The sequence below is a fragment of the Balearica regulorum genome, chromosome 21 (genome assembly GCF_011004875.1).
Source record: "Balearica regulorum gibbericeps isolate bBalReg1 chromosome 21, bBalReg1.pri, whole genome shotgun sequence".
Classification (NCBI taxonomy): domain Eukaryota; kingdom Metazoa; phylum Chordata; class Aves; order Gruiformes; family Gruidae; genus Balearica; species Balearica regulorum.
This window is the reverse complement of record NC_046204.1, coordinates 5,196,201-5,214,163: the sequence shown is the minus strand read 5'-3', so window position 1 is coordinate 5,214,163 and position 17,963 is coordinate 5,196,201. Positions and strand designations below refer to the sequence as shown.

The following is a 17,963-nucleotide window of genomic DNA, read 5'->3' as shown; positions in this document are numbered from 1 at the left end:
AGCAAAAGATACTTGACCATTTTTTGCTTATCTTACCCATGCAAGTCAGGAGAAACTGTCCACCTAAAAGATGCTCTGTAATCTAATTTAACCTTAAATTAGACCTACATTTTGTAGACATGAAGTATGTTTGATTCATGCTTATTTAAGGTGCATAGACACTTTAACTATGCAAAAATTACCATTTCCTTGATCTTATTCCTGTAATATTTAAGAAGCTTTAAGTTTTGAATAGGGTGACTGACCCACTCATGATTCAAGAGGATGGATTTTGTATAGGTGTTGAAGAGGGAGGGATACAGTATGGAAGGGCTAAAACAGCCAGAAGAGGTATGAAAACCTAGGGTGGCTGTCATTATGCTTTTTTCAGGGTAAAAATGTTAGAACGTGAAAGCCTTGAGTTAAAGTCTTTATCATTAATACATTCAAGCAGACCAACCTACCTCGTAACAGACTCCTCCTTCAGCAATAGATTTGCCGTGAATGAGTAGCCTCATTTAATGGCTTCAACGCTGCATTAATGATTTCTGCCTTAAAGCACCAAGAAAAACCTTTCATATCTCCTGTGAGATTGATGACCAGGGCACACTACGGTAAATAAAGCTTCATGAACCTCAAGAAAGCAAGTAACATACAGTGGCATTTACTCGGTTTTCATACTGCTTTTTTCTTAATATAAGCACTGGTATGCCAAGAGGACAGATTTCCTGTTGAGTACAGAATTGCTAGTTTATTATCTACCTAGCCTACATCTGTCAGTAGAAGAATTCTTGTAAAAAGGTATCTCATCCCTGAAAGTGGAACAGTTTGGGATAGGGAGGGTAAAGTGTCATTGTGTAAAATTTCCTGTATACAGCCAGAGATAGGGATTCATGACATTCCTATTCTACACTGTAGCACTTGATGTTATTTGAGCGATATTGGGTAGTTACAGCCTAAAAAAAGGCATATTTTTTCTTCCTCAATCCACTACTGCTTACAGAGCAAGAATAAAAGGGAGCACGTGTAAGGAGGCCAGAGCATTACTGTCTTGGCATTGTGTCATGGATAGCTGAGTGACTCTAGTCCAGAAAGTGCACTTTTCGTTCAAGAGAAGAGTTTTAAACAAGGAGCAAGGCTACACCTAGAAGATCTCAAGCGTGAACAAAAATATTATGTCATCTGGTACCTTATCTTGGGGTAGTATTTAAGGTATGAGCCTTACTAAAATGACAACCTGCTGATTTTCAACTTGGTTTTTTTTAAGAATTACCCTAACCTGTATCCTTCAGGAAAGAACAAGTGGCTTCAAGGAAGAGCTTGTCTCATGAATCAAGGGCTGAGCAAGAGAAACAGCGTTCAAGTCTTTCCTCTCTTCCTGCATATTTTAGACTATCTTTGGCAAGCATATTCTGCCTTGATACAGTTTGCCCACGCAGTAACTTAAGCAGACTTCTCATTTCATTTGGCTGTATCTGTTTAACACCTTATGTCTTTAAAATCTGCTTCTTTTGCATCAGCAGCATTTGGTAAGCTCTACCAGCCCAGCAGAGGGCAATGGTGGAACATTTCTGCTGTACCGCTGCTCCAGCCAAGTTCCTGTAGTGAAACTGGAAATGTAATGCAACTTACTGAAAACAAAGATTGTACACCAGCAGCATCACAGGTGAAAAGTGACACAAAACAAGTTTTAATTGTCAAGACAACAAGCGAGAGATATGGCTATTACAACAAAACTAAAATACTCAAAATACCTAAGCAAAAAATATCAAAAATGGAAGCAAGGAGGAAGACAAACAATTACTGGAGAAACTAAGTAGCAGCATGGAGGGAGTTGCATACTGAGGTATTAAGGCTAGTGAGAGTATTCTGCTTTAAATGCTTTATTTAAAGGATCTTCTTTTTAATAACAGTAAGATACCTTTTTGTGAGCAATTAAGGCATTTTGGCTGTAAGCTTTACTGAATTCTAACAGACCTTTCATTTTTGGAACAAAAAAAATCCAGCTAATTGTTGCTAACCTGCAAGAGGAATCTCTAATAGGCTAACTGGGGTTCCTTTAGGATAATAAGAGAAAATGACCAGAGACATTACTTGAAAGGTAAATCATGCCATGTTGGAATCTTCACTTTCAGTCACAGCTGCTTCTGGATGTTCCCCAGTTCTTGCTCCCTTAGCTGCACCAGACTTCTTTTTCTTCTTTTCCTTTTGCTCCATGTTATTTGATGCGAGCTCATCACTCTTCTGGGTGATATACTTTAGCTGAGAACATTAAACTAATCAGTCATCTACTAAGGAACTTCATTTATTCATGAGAAATTAAAGAGAAATGTTCAAGAGAAATTAACAGGGCAAATTCTTCTTACAAATAACATGACAAACACTCCAAAAAAGGCTAACAAACATCAATTAGTTTTAATTCTCACACAAAACCCTCAGTCTAAGCAGGATATCCTCAGATACTGAAATGTCCTGGCAAGACTAGGATTTATAAATGTATGTTACATCCATCTCTAGAACTGCAACATTAGCAGTTACTCAGAGCTGTAGTTTGCCACCATATAATCTGAGTACAGAAACATTGCAAGATTCCTCTGCACCTACTTGACATAAACAGCACATGATAGGAATACAAAATTCAGCTCTAGCATTTGCTGTGCCTTCTCAGGCAAGTTCATGTTGCGTATTTCAAATCACAGATGGAAGGAAAAAATCCCCTCACATAAAATCAGCATTGGAAGTATTATTCTTCACGGAAGCATTTACAGGTATGTCTGAACACATTAGTGAATTTAAGTCCACTGAACATCATTCAGATCAGCACATAAGATGATACAATAACGTGAATCATCTCGATATTAATGTTAGGAGACTTAGCACCTCAAGGTGGACTCCAGCTATTCCTGACCTTAGGCTAAAACAAAGGAACACAACATCAGGAAAAAACAGTGATTTACTTCCAAGATTGACAATGTTGTAATGTGTCTGTTGATTGTACTTTTGTACTTGGAACCTCAGCAGCCCTGTTGCAATCAGAACATTGCTGCTTGAATTGCAATCAGATCTGTGTTCCCACAGTGAGGCATAGCATTGTGAAGCAAAATAAGATGAAAAGTTTAAAAAAAAATAAAAATCACTGGATTGTGCCCATCCATCATCAAGAAGCCAGTGCAATTGCTTAAGCAACGGTTGCTTCATCATCTATAGCCTTCGTTCAGATGCTCTTAGGAACTAACCAATTGGTTTAAGAATGTTGTGAGACAGAAAATACAGTGAATCTCACCAAAGAATTGCTCCTTCTAGCCAAAAGCTTCACATCTTCTGTATTGACTGTGCTTCGTTTTGCATGCCTGCATAAAATTAAAAAATATTCCTTAATGTGTTTGCCAACACTTGTTGTAAGAGGCCATACAGCATCTAATTCAAAACACTAACTAAAAAGGCTTAAAAAGGACCTGGTAAACCAAAGATGTCTATCTATTTTACAATTACAATACACAAAAACCTATTTTACAAGTTTATATGTGTACATCTAAATTCCCACACTTCCTGTGTAAAACCAGTAGAATTTAGCAACCAGAATTTCAAGCACCACTATTCCATTCCCTCTTACTTACCAGTGGGTCTCTGTGTTAAGTTTTGACTCCTCAAAACATTCTCTTACTTCCTTGGAGCAACCAGATGAAACAGGGATGGTCATAAGTATCTGTCACTCCCAAACCATCCAGTACCGTTACGTATCAACATATTTGACAATTATATACAGTCATTAATCTAAACAATCGTACCATATAAACAAACTTCCAAGATCAGGAAGAACCTACAAGGGAGTATTTATTTTGTAACTTCACAGCCGCTATTTAATCAGAACCCTTTAAAACTGGAATCAGAAGACATATTTTAAAGACTATCTAGTTATTGGAGTGGAATAAAAAAAAAAAAAAGCTATTGTAATAATCAAGTGTTCCAGTACCTACCTCGCAAACATTTCAAGGTCTTTGGCAAAGTTATCTGGAGAAAACACAAAGACATCACACATTTTAAAATGCTAACTGAGTAGGAAGAGATACATAATACAGTTCCAACTGTTAGAAAGGTGTAACTGCAAATTATCCAACTTAGTTATGAGAAGCGACCATAACTTGTTATTACGTGCCGCTCTGTTGCACAGGCAGGTGGCCCACACAATATTTCCACATACATTTAAATGTTTTTTCCAGGTATGAAAAATAGAATCACTATTTCTTGTACTTTTAAAAACGTAATGCAAGAAACAATGCACCAGTGACGCCTAGCTCAGTGCTATTTTTTTAAAAGCATTCTCCAGCAATTGCTCCTGAACAAATAGGTAATATGCAAACTTCTGTACCACACTGCCTGAAGGTGATCTCTGAAATAGCTGCAATGGCTTGTTTGCTGAATTGCATGTCTTTGTCTTCTGCAACATCCTGGCACAGGCAGCCAACCGTGTAGTGAACCGCAGCCTTCAGCCTCTGAAAGGACCCAGGGCAGCGACAGGTCAGTTCTCTGCAGACCGACACACCAACTCTTGCGGTGTCCGCTCACGGACCCCAACGCACCCCGCAACGCCACGTCTGACTCCGTGCCCCACACCCCCGCCACGGCTCCATCTTGTCCCGGCCGGGCGCTCCCCCGGCGGCGCTGGGGGCCAGCCCCGGCAGGGCAGGAGTGGGGCGGCGGCCGTGGGCCCGGGTAGGAGGAGGAGGCGCCAGCCCCGCCGTACCTGGGTGAGCAGGAGCCGCTCCTCGCTGTCCACCGCCTCCATGGCGCTGCCCTCAGCCGCCCGGCCGGGTTTCCCGCCCAGCGCGGCGGGGCGGGGCTGCGCCACCGCCATGTCGGGCGTCCCCGCCCGGGGGAGCGCCGTTACCCCGGCACCGGGCGGGCGTCCGGCCGCTGAGGGAAGAGGGGCCGCTCCGAGGGAGGCCCAAGCCCTCCCCGGCAACCGTCACAGCTCCGCGACGGGCGGAGGAAACCGCCGCAGCCGCCCTCCGCCATGTTGCTGAACTGGGGTGTTTGAAGGTGCTTTCCTACCGGCGAGGGAAACATGTCCCGCAGCAGGGACGGACGGACGGACCGCCGGGACGCGGCCCGCAGAAGGCATTGCACCTTACCCTGAGGCCAGTTTTGGCCATCAGCAGTGGAAAGAAAACACCTCAATGCATTTATAAGCAAATTTATTTAGCTTTGAGATATATATATATGAAATATACCCACAAGTTATTACAAAAGTGTCTGGACACATATTCTAGCACAGTACAGTAAAAAGTGGTATTCTAGGAGGAATATCTGAGATCTACAGTATGTTGGTTTCAAGAGGAAATATTTCCATTAGACATTGTAGGCAGAAGAGGACACGTTTCCTCCATGGCCTGTCCAGTTAGTATGGATAAATACACCTGGCTTCGATAATAATTCGTATGTATGTGCACCAAAGTAATCGCGCTGAGCCTAGAATAAGAACACACACACACACACACACAATAGACACATGAATATCACAGTTGTATGAGCACTAGAAGTTGCACCTACTGATACTTGACTATGGGAATACTAGAAATAAGATCTGACTCCAACATTGTAACATTCAAACTTATTTTCTCATTATTAGCAAAATCACTGCAATGAAACATTTACTAATATCTAGTAATTAAGACTTCTGTAGAAAGTATGCTATTTCTGCTAGGTACTAATCTAAAAAAAACAAGCGCTTACCTACATCCAAAGGTTCTAAGACGCTTACTTCTTTGTAAAGCATTTTGATTCAAAGATGTCGTTACCCTCGGCTCACAGATGGAATACTAACACATGCTGGCACCGGCATACCAGTATTTCTGGTGTTCTTTACCCAGACATCACACAGTATTTTATTGCCATGAATTTCAGGTTTAACAGAATTATATTAGGCAATCTATGCCTTTATCTTTACAATGTTGGAGTAATTAGGACATATTGACATCACGGCCTTTAGACCAGTATTTAAATATTTCAGTAGCCAGAAGATCTGCTAGATTATTTCAGGCACCTACCTGAATCAGGTTAGCTGGTAATACTTCGTGCCTGTATCCATCATAAAAAGAAAGTGCTGTAGTGAAGCAGGGCATAGGGATACCAATCTCTACTCCAGTGCTGATTACACGTCGCCAGGAGTCCTGCGAGAGAGGAAAAGAAACTAATCAGTGCTTGTTCAGAGGTACGTGCAGGCATATGAACTATTCTAGTATAATAGCGTGTGCTATTTCAGGTTGTATGAAATCTAATGGCCAAGTCTGAGCAAATGCAGCAGTAGATTCCTGATTTTACATAAACACGGTTGATCCAAAATACTGGCAAGTAAGATAGGGTTAACAAATAGGACAATACGAGTACAGACATATTCTTCACATGCAATCAAACCACGGCTTTGAGCAAGGATGTTCTTTCACATAAATATAATCAGTGCATCCCAAAAGCATCAACACAGCCGGGAACATACTGAGCAAACACCAAGGCTCTTTCAGGACCTCTAATCAAGCGCAGTACAAAGCCTGCCCAAGGGCATAAGAGGTCAGCACGATACTTCAGACAGACATGTGGATAATCCTCATTTCAACCGGACATCTGATTTAGTAACCTGCATGGAATATTCAGCTTCAGTTAAAATAATTACTAATGATAATATATGACTTCTTTGTTGGTCAGATTATCTAGTTTTAGTTCTGCCTGTCAACTCCATCCAAATCAGGACACTGTTTGGACAGACCTAGGTCTAACGAATAGCGGGTCTGGAACACTGTTATTTTGGTGCTACTGCAAACAGTGGTAATGGAACAGAGCTCTACACTCTGTACAGCTGAAATCCAAGTGCACAGAAGGCACAAGACACAGGGCAGTGACGAGAATGTTCACACAGGCTAGACATTTTTTCCTCACATCATGCTGCTTCTGAGTTGCTAGAGTTCTGCCTAAGTCTTCTATAATAGTAAAATGGAAACCTTAAGTTTCTAATAGTAGCGTGGCTAGTATCAAAGAGAACCACCATGACACCACAAGGACTATATGTTTGTTTGCTCCTGTATTATCTTTAGGTTGACAGTACAAATATACCTTGCAACATTACATGAGACCTTGGTTCATTGGTTGATGTATCTGGATGCTGATTTATAAAGTAGTGCTTCAGTGATGCAACCCCCTTTTTCTTCCTTCATTTAGAACTAACATTCTCCTACTTCCTGATAAACAGAGGCAAGAGGCATTTGTAGGCATTTTTTCAAGGACAGGTCGCTAACCCTGGTGTCTGGCTAAATTCTAATTAGGAGCTCAGTATAGCCTACCTCACCACAGTAACTTGTTCCATTTCAACAAGCTCCAACTATGTAGTTTTTTTCCTGTCCTGATCCTGTAAGACCCGTATGTTCTACTACAGTAGGGTACCTTGAAGCATAGATGATCAATTCCTACACCCATACATTACGTGTGTACAGATACACATACATAGTCCCAAAGAGCTTAAGAATTCTTTAGAGATCTGTGGGATTAAGGATGCTGTATAAATAGCTTTCAAGGGTGTTCTCTAGCTTTTCATTTTTCAATCTAAATATAGTTGTGAAGGTAACTCCTGCGAAAGAAGCTGAAGAAGTCCAGGCTATAAACTATTATTTTTATGCTCTTCCTTCCTTTGAAACTCACCTGACAGTTTTCAACAGCTGTCTTAAAGAAATCATCCAACAGCAAATTCTGGAGCTCAGGGTTTCGATCAAAAGCATCTTTGATTTTTCCCAGGAACACACTAGGCAGAACACACGTAAACCAGGAATAAAATCTCACAGCTTCCAACAAAGGCCCAGAATCCAAAAATTACAGTGCCAAAATTTGACTCAGCTGGACTCAGATTCCAAACACTGAGAAAGATGCAAACAAAACAAAGACCGAATAAAATCTGCAGTAGCTAAAGCCACCAGAAAATTGGCTTCATCTGGTAACCTTTAGTGCCATCTACAGAAACAGCCTCTCGGTATGTAATCATCAGATTAACTCCATGGATTTTCCAAGAAAATCTCTAGGCCTGTCAGTCCAGTGCCACATAAACTAAATTGCCTGCTCTTCTTCCCTCAGCAACTAAGTTACCTCCTCAATTACCTTCTAATGATGCAGCCTCCTCTCCACATCAGTGCAATGCCACCGTAATTCAGTGTCCAGCCAAACTCTTTGGCTGCTTGTCTCAGCAGCATGAAGCCTTGAGCATATGAGATAATCTTGGAAGCATACAGGGCCTAAAAAAGAAAAAAAAAAAAAAACACCAAACAAATTCACATTCCAAGTGAAGTCCCACAAAGTTGAACAAGAAACTTCACAGTCTACATGCCCTGTTTGACTGAAAGCAGGAACTAATTTGTCATGAAACACAAACACAAGAGCTCCTCACTGGGGTTTACAGCATCCAAGACCTGCTTTGATATACAGCTGTAATACAGCACTCTGGCAAGCACAATGACTCACCTTGCGTATGTCCTCCAGGAAGGCCTTCTTGTTCCCACCAAATTGCGTCACTTTAGGCCCAACCAGCAGCTTACTGGCCTGTACTCTCTCATCCTTGAGGGAAGACAGGCACCGTGCAAACACAGCTTCACCTTTAAGTATGTATGGTAGGAAAGGGCAGATAATTAGAAAGTTCAGCATCACAGTTAAGGTCTGAGATACTTGTCCTTAATCACACAGTGAGAGTGTCACTGAATGATGAGCCACATACATAGTGAAACAGAGTCACACAGGAACAGAGGTGTACAAATGAATTATTTCAACAGCATTACTGAGGGACCAAACTGCCAGTCAGCATAACCGTTGGGTAAATATTGACTGATACAGCTTTCAAATGATAAAGAGACAAAAAAAGCCACACGTCACCTGCATGAAAATTTATCCTCAGGAACTTTCACCGGAATTTTAAGAATTTACTTTAAAATCTCTTCCTATCTATAAAAGACAGACAGCGTTGCACTGCAGTCTAGGGACAGGCAAGGCTGAAGACTTCACTAGTTATTCTATCGTGCTTTGAAGATAAAAAGCTGTTGCATAAATGCTAACTCACATTAACTAGATGTGCTTTGAAATACACACATGCAAAATAGAGCAATTAAAATCAAGAATAAATCAGCAGGTTAACTTACAAGAGGAAAAAAACTTTACAAATCTGGTAAGCTCATAACACTAGTATCCAGAATCCCATAAGAAAGTTTTATAACATCACTAAGCAGGTTACTAAATGTCATTTGCCAGGGCTAAGGAGATAGCCAAGCAGTATCTTCAGCTCCTAAAGAGAAAGCTTGAATGCCAATCTCTTGATCTGGCTCAGTCAATTCCTAATCATGCTGGTTTACATTGTACTTATTTGCAATTGAAGATGGTATTGTTAAATGGGGAAAAAAATGTTTCCTTTCTAGGGTCCGATAGAAGGAAAGCAATCAAGTTTATTATGATCTTCATACTGAAATTTTCTTCCACCTTTTAAGTCAGTCGTGAATTACAACAACAAAAAAACCCCACTCCCATCCCTCAAAAAAAACCCAAACCAAACCACCCAAAATAAACAAAAAAAAGATTAATAATGTTTTCACAGAATTCTGGATCCTCCCTGAAGAAGGATTAAAAGACTGTATCAAAATCAAAACTGGTTCCTCTCCATTTCTGCAAAAACTGCCTTCTATACTGGGGAGAAAAAAAGAGTCAGGAAAAACCAGGGGTAGGATGACTCTGCTTTTACAAGCAGAAGTCTGCAAGTCATGCTTATGCAGTAAAACCACACACACAGCAACTGCCCTAAGAACAGCCATGTTTGCAAAAGGGCTATTGCACATACTTCCCCATCAACTCATCATTACCTAACAATGCTCCCCTGGCACTGCAGAGAACTAATTAGGGAGTGTCTCCTCCACCCTCGGCCTTTGCAAGAACCTCAAACAGGAGAATATTAACAGCACAAGTGAGAAACACTGTTTCAAGCCTAGAACTGAAAGACTGCAGCTGTAGTAGAATATTAAAACCATTTACAAAACTTGTTTTGTAAAATTATGTTGTTAGAATGCAGCCATGTTTCTCTGATAGCTATCACTGCAGTTACTCTCTTTTAGTCTACTGAATATAGTTTTTCTTATCTTCTAATACAAGAGGACTTGACCAGCCAAGGCAAAGGAGAAAGAGGTAGAGAAAGCATGAAAATTGAAGCTAAGCCAAGAGCAAAGAACCTGCTGAGTCACCTTATGTACTCAACAGGAAAGTCTACATTGAACCTGTGGTAAGAGAGCGCTCTAAATGTGTTGCAGATGTTTTACAACTCCTGTGTCACAATTCCATTCAGAGGCCAGGTTAGATAAAAGGGTAGGTAACAAGACTGTTAGGTATGTATGTGAGCAGGTAAATTCTCACACTTTAGGGTTATAATTCAAAGCAATTACAAAATACATTTCCATCATCTTAGTTTGGCTTTGGATCAGCAGCCTTATTAGCCACAAAACAAAAAACAGCAGCAGTCCAGGGTGTATGAAGAAACACCACAACCAACTGTTGTAGTGGAAAAACTGCAGCCACCGCCAGAGGCTCAAAGAAATACAGTCTGGCCCTCGTGTTCCTGTTTAGACACACTAATGCTGGGTTAGCCTAATTATACTGAAACATAGAAATAGAAGACTTAGGCAGATATCTGAAAAATAATTCTTACACCTTCAGAGACGTCTAAGTACTTACCAAGCAGTGGTGAGACAACAAGGTTTTGAGGGTGTCCTGCCCCCACCTTTTTTTTTTTTTTTAAACAACATTTTTAAGGCTGTGATGAGATTTGGAGTAGCAGATAAGGCAGAGGATTACTGAGGAATGTTGCATCAATCTAGCATGACACTTCTAGCATGGCACTTACATTCATCTCTCACCAAGTCACCACCAGAACCGCAAAGATACCATGGGCAAAGGCATGATAACAGTACTACCCATATTTGAGAAATAAGGTAAAAACAAGCCCAGCAAAGAAAAACAGTAACGGCTCTCAAGGGCAGAAGGCTGCAACAGCTACATGGAGAAGAGCCTCTTCTGGGAGCTAAGCCCCAGCGTGGGCTCATTTCTGAGATTACTGTTACCAGTACAGGACAGATCAAAGAACCAGTTACCTATGAGTGTGACAGGGACTCCATATTCCAGGGCAGAAATGGCTGTCCACTTTCCTGTGCCTTTTTGTCCTGCACTGTCCTTGATCTTTGGGAGGAGGTATTTGCCATCACTGTCTTTGAATTTGAGAATATTGGCTGTGATTTCAATCAGGAAAGAGTCCAACTCTGTCTTATTCCATTCCTGAAATACCTGTAAGAGGAGAAAAAGTGTGTGTGTATATATATACACACACACACATATATATACACAACGATTTAGTATGTATCTAGTGTATATATATCAACTGAGTTATTGATATATATGTATACAGACAGAAGGGGGTCATGCTATCCCACTTACTGGTTACACGTACCCTGCCACATCTACCAGTGATTTCCAGTGAAGGCTGGAAACACAACTGCTCTTTCAAGACACATCACTCTTATTGACTTGCTTCAACAAGGTCTTTGCAAGATTCTCCTGCTTGATTATCATGCTCAATGTTTTACTAGCTTTTTTCAGGCAGGGTAATTCATATCTCTATGCAAGAAGGTGCTTCCTGGGGAGAAATCAACTGTAGAATGGCAGAGTTTTGACAACTTCTATATTCAGATGTATGTGCCTGCTGCTCCCTACCTCATTTGAGGCTCGAGAATATTGTGCGCTGCCCCCAGCAGAAGGCATGTCAGAAAAATCAACTTCATGCATATGCAGCGCTTTACCCAAGCCCAGCTGCCTCCATCAACTGCAGACAGCCACCATGGCTCAAGAAGGCACAACAAGAAAAACTACAGATCACCTTTGACATCTCATCATGCTCCATGCCCACCACATCTTTCATCAGGTGATACGCCTCACAGATCAGCTGCATGTCTCCATATTCAATCCCATTGTGCACCATCTTCACAAAGTGTCCAGCACCTTCATCTCCGACCTGTCAGGAAACATCAAAAAAATGCCATCAGCAACAGCACTGTCACCACTTCCCCTGTTTAATATCTGCCTATGGCTTCCTTCTGCCTAAATGAAGGAAGGAAGCCCAGTGCTAATTGAAAACACTGTGGGTCACAGATCCATTTAGCTCCCCCAGCACATGGCCCAGCCATAAAACTTTGTCTTTCCATTGCATGGGGGGAAGTTATCAGAGAGGGTAGATTTGAATTGAATGCAGTCAGCCAGAAAATCAGCCCACTGGTTTTATTAAGGACAAACAAGCATGAGCTTCAGCAACCAAACTACCTAAGCATGGATTCTAACCACAAGTTAAGGTCAGTATCAAATAAATATTTACCCAGTCACAACAAGGCTCCCCAGATCCCACTTTAGCAGCAATGCTTTGAAATATGGTCTTGATGTGGGGCCTGTGGGGAGAAATAATATGCCTCAGCAGATAGGCAGAGGACGCAAACACCACAAGAAGAAACAAAGAAAAAAAAATCCATTGGTATGATGCATCTTTCTGCCAAAAGGTAGTGAGGTGTGGGGTGAGGGCATGCTGGCAGGTTGATAACCCACCACACAGCAATGTAAAATAAAATGTATGTTTTTCCCAGAACTAGACACTGCTTGCAAGAAATGGGGACAGCCCGTGTCATGCTTACAGCACTGTGCAGACAAGCTTAATGTACCTAAAAGAGCCCAAATATTATCTTCTCCATTTTAGAAATGGGGAAATAGAGGCAGGCTATGATACAGGCTCACACTCAGAAAGGATCAGTGACAGAGCCAGAACAAAATCCCATTCTTTTCTATAGCCACAAGAAAAATCCAGGGTAATCTGGAGAAGGAGAGGAGTAGGGAAGAAACTCCACAGGATCTAGTTATCTGCATTACTGCAGTAATTAGGAGCTTTTGTCATTGCCAGGCTCCTCAAGTGTAGTCAATTGCTTAGCCAACAGGAGAGCATTACAGAATGCCAAGTTTGGAGCAAACTAAAGCGACCACTGGGAAAGGAGCATGGGTGGCACATGGGCTGCAGGTGCTGTGACAGAGGGGGGACAAAGTTCAGGTAAGGGTGGCAAATAGAAGCTGTATTTACTGAGCTGTTTATGGCAAAAAGATGATCAGACAGCAAATTACTGTTATGTTGTTTCTGGCTTTGTGCCGTCAGATTTGAACAGGCTGTTATCGGTATGAAATGCTAATGCAAATGGACAGGGGCTTAAGAGAGTCTAAGACTCAGGTAAAGCCCAGACATGCCTTTTCTTTCCGCATTTACAGAGAGAACGCGCAACCAGGGATGAACTCTAACGTGAACATTGATGTACAGTCCTTTAACGTCACAGTAACATCAGTACAAACCAGCAGCGCAGCATGGCAGAAACTTGCAAGAAAAGTAATGTACTCAATAGTCAGGACAAACATGTACTGAAGCCTCCTTTTATCATGCGTGTCACGGCAGGGATGTTTGCTGCTGCCTGTTTCACGGTTAACAGCGTTCCAAGTGTGTAGGGCCCCAAAAGAAAAATCATAATCAAGAACAGTACTTTTTAAAAATTTAAGTAAAATTCTTCCCTGGTACACATTTCTCCCTTCTGATTTCTGTAGGTACTACTTTTGCCCAAGAATTCCTGGAAAAAAATCCCTGCCTTTGTCTTGCCTGCCATGAAAGCTCAGCACTGCCCCGTGACCCCAGCTAGGTTGAGAAATCTCGAGCCTTGAGGAAGTAAGATAGCAACATATCTTGTTCTCTCTCTCTCCACACCCACACCCTCCTCCTCCTTCCCTCCCTCAGCTCTCAATGTGAATAGAAGACGATTGTTGCAGAACATTCTGAAGAAGAATATACTAGCTCGTGCTTACCAGGCTTCTTTGGCTCCTCCTGGCATGAGCGAAGGACCGTATCTGGCACCCTCCTCTCCACCACTAACACCGCTTCCGACAAATAGGATGCCCTTTTCCTGTAGTTCCTTACAGCGTCTCTGGAACAAAGACCAGAGAAGCATTATTTAATTTGTTTCAATGCCAGAGCCTTACAAAAAAAGGTTAGAAATTTAGACCTAAAATTAGGTTTTCAATTCTGCTTTGGACATGCTAGAAGACAACCTTAGAGAAAGCTTGTACATACACCAAAGTGAACATTAGGAAACTTCCTGTTGCCTTGACATGGATCCTTGCAAAAGAGACATGCTGAGAAAACAAAGTCCTTATAAGCACCAGATAGAATAAAGCAGTAGTGAGGCTGGAAAATGCTCAGAATTAAGTGTCAGGTGATACAAGCTATGTGCAAAGATGTGGGGGAGGCAGATTAGGCCCAAGGTGGAGTTGCTGAGTTCACTGCAGAGAGAAGGTGTGAGCATGGACAACCATAAGGGAACTAATTCCCTCTAAGTGGGAGCGAAGTACAGGTTGAGATCCCCAAGGGGAGCTTCAAGCTTCCCAAGCATTAATCCTCATTCAGTACCTGGTTTTTAGTCTGGTACAGCCAACTTCCTCCCTGGAAGTGTTCAAGGCCAGGGTGGATGAGGCTTTGGGCAACCTGGTCTACTGGAGGGTGTCCCCAGGGGATTGCAACTAGAGAATCTTTAAGGTCCCTTCCAACCCAAACCATTCTATGATTCTATAATTCACTTACCTAAGATCTGGATGCCAAAGCAGAAAGACTAATACCAGCACTCCTTCCGAGAGCCAGAAGTACCAATTTGAACACAGTATTTTCATGTAAGCATCCCAGAGATGCTAAGGTAACATATAACTTCTATAGTTACAGCCTGCTCACAAGCAGGCTTGTGTGTTTTTGAAAAATAATTGCTCTGGTGTTTTCAAGACAGCCAAACCAGTTCTGTCTTACTGGATTTTCCCATGGTCATGCAGGATTCAGATATAACAGCAAATCTATAAATATCCTTAGGTTTTCAAATCTCCCTGAAAACTCTGTAAGGTTGTAACAGTAAATTTTCTAAAAGCCTTCACTCTTTACAAGATGTCAATAAAAATATTCTTTGATGATTTGGGCAACTTCTAATAAAATATACTTATAGAACAATCCTTAACTACTGTACCAATTGCTTTTTAATAGGCTGCATGATCTAGTTTTGCAGAGATAACTCAGTTTGGCCTTCCCTGAGCAAAGAGGACATGGCATGTTGTTGACTGACTATTGTGACAATCAGGGAAGAAAGAGAACAGGCTTACCGTGGTATCTCTATATTCAGAATTCCCACCATCAATTATGATGTCTCCAGTCTCCAACAGTGGCACCTACCAAAAACAAATCAGCATTTTTGTTTTCTCCATGCATTCAAAACCTCATTAATGACAAATAATTGAGATCTTCCAGAGGAAACTTGTCCAAAAGACAGCAAGGAGTCACAGGTAGAAAGAATGTTTGCCTCACCAATTTATTGATGAAGTCATCCACTGCACTTCCAGCCTTCACCAGCAAAATAATGCGACGGGGCTTCTTTAACTTAGAGACCATCTCTTCCAGGCTGTGAGCACCAATCACTTTGGTTCCCTTGGCCTCGTTGGCCAGAAAGTCATCCACTTTGGAAACCGTCCTGTTAAAAGCACAAACCTGGGGGAGCAAGAAAACGCATTAATAAAAGCTGCTAACAGAACAGTTACTTTAGCTCAAGCTACAAGTTACACAAGCAAGGTTCAAAAACACGTGCTCTCCCAATTCCACCTTCCTCAAAGACACCGAGCAGGGATGAACCTGCAGCACGTCTTTGCAAGTGCCTTGGGAACCTACGGTTAATGGCCAATGCCAGAGCAAACTGCAGGGGAAAATCATACACATCAGGTGGCTAGCTGAGTACAGCCATGCACTGATGTTTTTCTCTGGAAGCAAGACAAAGGGCAGTCTAGGTTACAACTAAAAGGAGGAAACAACTATCACAAGGAAAAAAGAAAAAAACCCTCACACAAAATGCTCAGCTCCAACCCCCCTGCCTTTCTGAACAGTTTTCCTTCACTTACCACGAAGCCATGGTCATTCATGTTCAAAATAAGGTTTTGACCCATCACAGCCAGTCCAATCAAAGCAATATCAGCTCTGGAATGTGGAAGAAGAAAAATGCCAGGTAAATTTCATTAGCAGTGGTCTAGCACCAGCATCCATACATACCCTCTGTCAGGCTGTTCTGATTTTGTCACCTGCTGAGCCAGCTCACCCTTTCTATCAAATGCTCCAGCACATGCTCTGAGTTGATTCTGTAGGCTATGACAGCAAGAGATCCCTGTGGCTCCCGGTCAGTCCAGCAGACAGTGGAGACCAACACAGAGCATGTTCCAAGCCACCAAGATTTCTTCCCAACTACCAAGACACAACTAGGTGAGTAAGAAAAACAAGCTATCCAAAATGTTGCACTAGGAAGCAGGGAGCAAAGTGAGCAGGTCTCGTATGTCACTGATGGATCCAGCTCTATCACCGCTCCATGTTTAACAGATGCTGCAATAGAACATCGTGCCTGAACACTACAGTGGATTTTTTACTTCTGCGATACAAACTGTCTCAGATTTGGAGTGAGCAAAGGAAAAGCGGGAAATGGATATTCTGCTAAAGGCTGCCTAATTCAGCTCACAAGGGGTGTGCAGGCAGAGAAAGCCAACTGCCTACGTCTGTTCCTGGGGTCAGGAACAAGTTTCCTGCTTCACAGTCATGACTCCAAACCCGACCACTCCCGCATTTTGCCAGTCTCTCAGCCAACTGGCCTATTCTGCTTCTCGGTCCCTCAGCCGCCGCAGAGCCTCTAACGGTGACAACCCAACCCGCCGTCAGGCGGCTCCAGGGCCCCATCCTCTCCTTCCTCCCCGACACACCGCGGAACCGGGGACCGCACGGAACCACCCGCTTCCCCCAAATCAGCCCGCCGAAAAACTCGCTTTTGCAGAAAGTCGCTCGGCAGAGGCGAGAGGCTAGAGGCTAGAAAGACTCCCGCCTCCCCCTCAGCCCCTGGCTCTCCCCAGGGCGCCTCCCCGCTCGCCGCTAACGGTCGGGAGGGCCTCTCCCGTGAGCGGGGGCACCCCTCGGCTCTCACACCTCCACGACCTGGTTTCGGCGCTGCCCCCACCCCCCGGGTACACCTATGCCGAGGCCCCACCCGCTCACGGTCCCGCCTGAGAGACGCACGGCTCGGCCGAGCCCCCGCCCGCACTCACTGAGCCATGGCGGCGGCACTGAGGGGAGCGGAGGGGCGCTGAGGGGAGCGGAGGGGCGCTGAGGGGAGCTCGCGGCAGCAGTGTCGCTGGGGCTCGGCCTGCGGCGAGCGCCCGGTGAGCCCTCAGCCGCGCGGGCGGGGCGGGGCGGGACGGAGAGCGCCTATTGGCTCTCCCGGTGAGCCCCGCCTCCCGCCCATGGGCCGATGGTTCGGGCGCGTCACTCCCTTAAAGGGACAGCGCGGGGGCGACACAGCCCGTCCCCGCAGGCCAGCGCGCTCGGTATTGCCGCGGCGGGAAGCAGGTGTCGATACACCGGAACGTGTCAGGGAAGGTCCCCTGAACACCGGAAGGGGTTCGCCAGTCGGTCGGTCGGTCCCTGTGCCGTCCTCCGGGCGGTAACGCTCCGACACCGCCTGTAAGGCCGGAGGTGTCCCGGGGGCCCGCCGCAGGACGGGCTCATCCGCCAGCTGAAGGTCGGGCTGCTGCCAGCCGCTTATTTCAACAGACATAGGTAGCCCTGGGACAGCCCGCGAACAGCGGTTTTTTGCCTATTCTCGCCTTTAATCGTACAGAACTCATTTCCTCAAATGCAGCTGCTGAAACGTCATTCTAGGCTGCAGCCAACACGGCGGCTGTCACAGCTATCGGCTCGTCTTTGAGGCGTCCTGCAATTTGGGCAAAAGCAAACTTAGGAAAGCCACCCACCTGTCAGCATCGAGATTAACATCAGGTTTAAGAGAAGAAAGCTA

The 17,963-nt window shown here is 43.6% G+C and overlaps 2 protein-coding genes across 3 annotated transcripts; both read right to left on the bottom strand.

Annotated features, from left to right (window-relative positions):
- Window positions 1-1,846: 1,846 nt before the first annotated feature.
- On the bottom strand, window positions 1,847-4,939 carry CENPS (centromere protein S). 2 transcript variants are annotated; one of them, XM_075773509.1, is made up of 5 exons: window positions 4,724-4,933; window positions 4,349-4,472; window positions 3,957-3,990; window positions 3,263-3,329; window positions 1,847-2,241 (listed from the first exon to the last, which is right to left on the bottom strand). In XM_075773509.1, the coding sequence occupies exons 1-5, from the start codon at window positions 4,832-4,834 to the stop codon at window positions 2,086-2,088; spliced, it is 492 nt and encodes a 163-aa protein (XP_075629624.1). In that variant the 5' UTR covers window positions 4,835-4,933; the 3' UTR covers window positions 1,847-2,085. The 2 variants fall into 2 exon arrangements, with proteins under 2 accessions (XP_075629624.1, XP_075629625.1); XM_075773510.1 differs by lacking the exon at window positions 1,847-2,241 and adding an exon at window positions 2,374-2,579 and having other exon boundaries at window positions 4,724-4,939.
- Window positions 4,940-5,157: 218 nt separating this feature from the next.
- On the bottom strand, window positions 5,158-17,355 carry PGD (phosphogluconate dehydrogenase). The gene is made up of 13 exons (XM_075773507.1): window positions 17,215-17,355; window positions 16,033-16,108; window positions 15,449-15,628; window positions 15,247-15,312; window positions 13,915-14,033; window positions 12,404-12,473; window positions 11,912-12,046; window positions 11,133-11,322; window positions 8,476-8,606; window positions 8,116-8,249; window positions 7,666-7,765; window positions 6,027-6,149; window positions 5,158-5,448 (listed from the first exon to the last, which is right to left on the bottom strand). The coding sequence occupies exons 1-13, from the start codon at window positions 17,220-17,222 to the stop codon at window positions 5,329-5,331; spliced, it is 1,452 nt and encodes a 483-aa protein (XP_075629622.1). The 5' UTR covers window positions 17,223-17,355; the 3' UTR covers window positions 5,158-5,328.
- Between the last annotated feature and the right edge of the window lie 608 nt (window positions 17,356-17,963).

Bases quoted from the DNA above. Each gene is read 5' to 3' on its own strand.
- PGD (XM_075773507.1), bottom strand. The intron at 8,250-8,475 runs GTGAGTCATTGT...TTTCTTTTTTAG, and splicing joins TCCTGGAGGACATACGCAAG to GCCCTGTATGCTTCCAAGAT. The intron at 5,449-6,026 runs GTAGGTGCCTGA...TTCTTATTCTAG, and splicing joins TACCAGCTAACCTGATTCAG to GCTCAGCGCGATTACTTTGG.
- CENPS (XM_075773509.1), bottom strand. From the start codon at position 4,834: ATGGCGGTGGCGCAGCCCCGCCCCGCCGCGCTGGGCGGGAAACCCGGC. The intron at 4,473-4,723 runs GTACGGCGGGGC...GGGTCCTTTCAG, and splicing joins AGCGGCTCCTGCTCACCCAG to AGGCTGAAGGCTGCGGTTCA. The intron at 2,242-3,262 runs GTGAGATTCACT...TAATGTTCTCAG, and splicing joins CTAGAAGGAGCAATTCTTTG to CTAAAGTATATCACCCAGAA.